This window comes from Penaeus vannamei, chromosome 32, assembly GCF_042767895.1.
Source record: "Penaeus vannamei isolate JL-2024 chromosome 32, ASM4276789v1, whole genome shotgun sequence".
NCBI lineage: Eukaryota > Metazoa > Arthropoda > Malacostraca > Decapoda > Penaeidae > Penaeus > Penaeus vannamei.
The window spans coordinates 2,913,209-2,915,708 of record NC_091580.1 but is presented as its reverse complement, the minus strand read 5'-3'; the positions used below and the strand labels follow the sequence as shown (position 1 = coordinate 2,915,708).

The 2,500-nt window shown below is 34.8% G+C and overlaps 1 protein-coding gene across 1 annotated transcript in view; it reads right to left on the bottom strand.

Annotated features, from left to right (window-relative positions):
* LOC113813777 (uncharacterized) overlaps positions 1–832 on the bottom strand; it is a 6,195-nt gene extending 5,363 nt beyond the window's left edge. Inside the window, exon 1 of the mRNA XM_027365837.2 lies at positions 693–832. Within this exon, the coding sequence (XP_027221638.2) occupies position 693 (1 nt within the window). The 5' untranslated portion in view covers positions 694–832. The remainder of the gene's footprint in view (positions 1–692) is intronic.
* Positions 833–2,500: the final 1,668 nt, after the last annotated feature.

The following is a 2,500-nucleotide window of genomic DNA, read 5'->3' as shown; positions in this document are numbered from 1 at the left end:
TCTATATTTCTCTCACCTCTTTCTCTCTCTCTCTCTCTCTCTAAGAGAGAGAAAGAGATTTGATTAATTAATTACGTGCAGTGGATGACAGACAAATTTACAAAGAAATACAAGAGAAAGAGAGAGAAAGAAAGAGATAGAGAGAGAAGGGAAGATAACTTGGTTCTATGTAATGGGAATGATGAAATAGGATTAATAAAGATAAGAAAGTGAGAAGATCAAATAACTCTTAAATCTGCACATTTACATAGCAAACCCTTGTATTCACACCCTTGTAAAGCAGCGCCCTCTATCAAGAGAAAAAAATAGCGGCTTATATATATATATATATAAAAAAAAAAAAAAAATCGAAAAAGAGAGATTAACTATTTTCTCACATACCGTTATTTGTATTTTGTCTCTGTGATATTTAGCTTAAACTAACAGCATAATAGTCATTTTCTATACTCCTTTACAGAAACAAAAAGCAATGCATTTTGTTTTATAACTCTACCTGATTCCTACTTATGCACAATTCTCTCATTCATATTTCTTTTTAAGAAAATTAAACAATCATACGAATATTTAAATGACAATCCACATTCAACACACTAAAAATCCTATGTCCATATATAGCTCATATATCTATAACCAATATAAACCACAAAGTACGAAAATGACAACAAAATCGAGGTTGGAATGTCAAAACTCACTTATCTTTTGTGTGGAGTGGTGTTGGGGGGACGTCTTGCCAACGGTTGTCACGGCGCAGGACTGACTTCTGCCAACAGCACCGATTAGAGCTGAAGCGATCGGTGTATTTTTCTCCTTTTTTTCCGGGAGGTCGAGGGCGGGGGGGTGGGGGGGTGGGGCGGGGCTGGCTCTCCTGAGGAAGGCGACAAAAAAGATTATATCACACACAGCCTCTCCCTGTACATTATATATATATATATATATATATATATATATATATATATATGTGTGTGTGTGTGTGTGTGTGTGTGTGTGTGTGTGTGTGTGTGTGTGTGTGTGTGTGTGTGTGTGTATCTGTGTGAGTGTGTGTGTGTCTGCATGCATGTTATAAAATACTGCATGTGAGAATGTGTGTGGGTGTGTGTGTGTGTGTGTGTGAGTGTGTGTGTGTGTGTGTGTGTGAGTGTGTGTGTGTGTGTGTGTGTATCTGTGTGAGTGTGTGTGTGTCTGCATGCATGTTATAAAAGACTGCATGTGTGTATGTGTGTGTGTGTGTGTGTGTGTGTGTGTGTGTGTGTGTGTGTGTGTGTGTGTGTGTGTGTGTGTGTGTGTGTGTGTGTGTATGCGTGTGCGTGTGTGTGTGTGAAAAAAAGTAACTATCTATATCTACCAATCTATCTATCTATCTATCTGTCTATCTAACTATCTATCTATCTATCTAACTTTCTATCTATCTAACTTTCTACCTACCTATCTATCTATCAATTAATCTTTACACAAAACCCTGTACTTATGTATGCAAGTATGGCGTTACGTGAATCCATACCACTGTTTATTCTGTAATAATATACGTTTACTAAACACTCCTGAGTAACAGACAGATATCAGATGCATATTAGAGATAACGTTTAATATGGTTTGATAACGAATCCAGACGGCGGAGTTATCTTTGATCGATTAACTGATAGATATAGATAGCGTTTGAAAATTGCTTTGTTTGTTGTAAGTGAATATGTGAGAAATGATAATTATAATAAAAATAATAAATAAAAAAACTGCACTAAAGGCATGATGGAATGTGGTCCTCAACATGTAGATATATTTGATTTTAGTTATAAAATCATTTTGATATAGATATAAAAGGTTTAGTGATTATGTGGTACCTTATTCTTTGGAGTAAAGTGTCACAAAAAAGTATATTATCGTCATATATATTTGTTATGCATTTCCTTATGTTTGGACTATGGAGAAAATGCTGGTGGTTAAAAGCTCAAAAATTAGTTATATAAGTAAATGAATAATAAATAATAATAATAAACAAAATGATACAAGTCAATAAGACGTATTCAGTGCATATATTATGTATTGACTATAGACTTCCTTTTAAGAGTGATGATATGGTTGATTGTAAAAGGATTGTAAAAGTTAGCGTTTTTTAGTTTTTTTTATTGTTTGAATGTTCATTAATATTCAGTTGATTTAGGAAAATCCTCTTTTTCGATATTCAGTTTTGTGTATTGCCTATTTCATGTTGGGCTGTTTGGGCCACGCAAGCTACGGTAATTGTTCCTAATAATTGTATCTCACGAATTACGACAATAATGATGCTAATGGATTCTTTTCACAACTTACTAATACACAAGGAATATGACTTAAATCTCCTCCATTACCCACAAAGTGTAAATTGTAAGAGAGGATATGAACTCTACCAAGGAAATTCTAGGATAAGATACGAGTAGAAATAAGTGTTGTATGGCGAGATCCTCGTGAAGGAGTTGGCACCCGCTGGAGGCAAGATACAGGATAAGGCAAGACAATGACCTGAGGA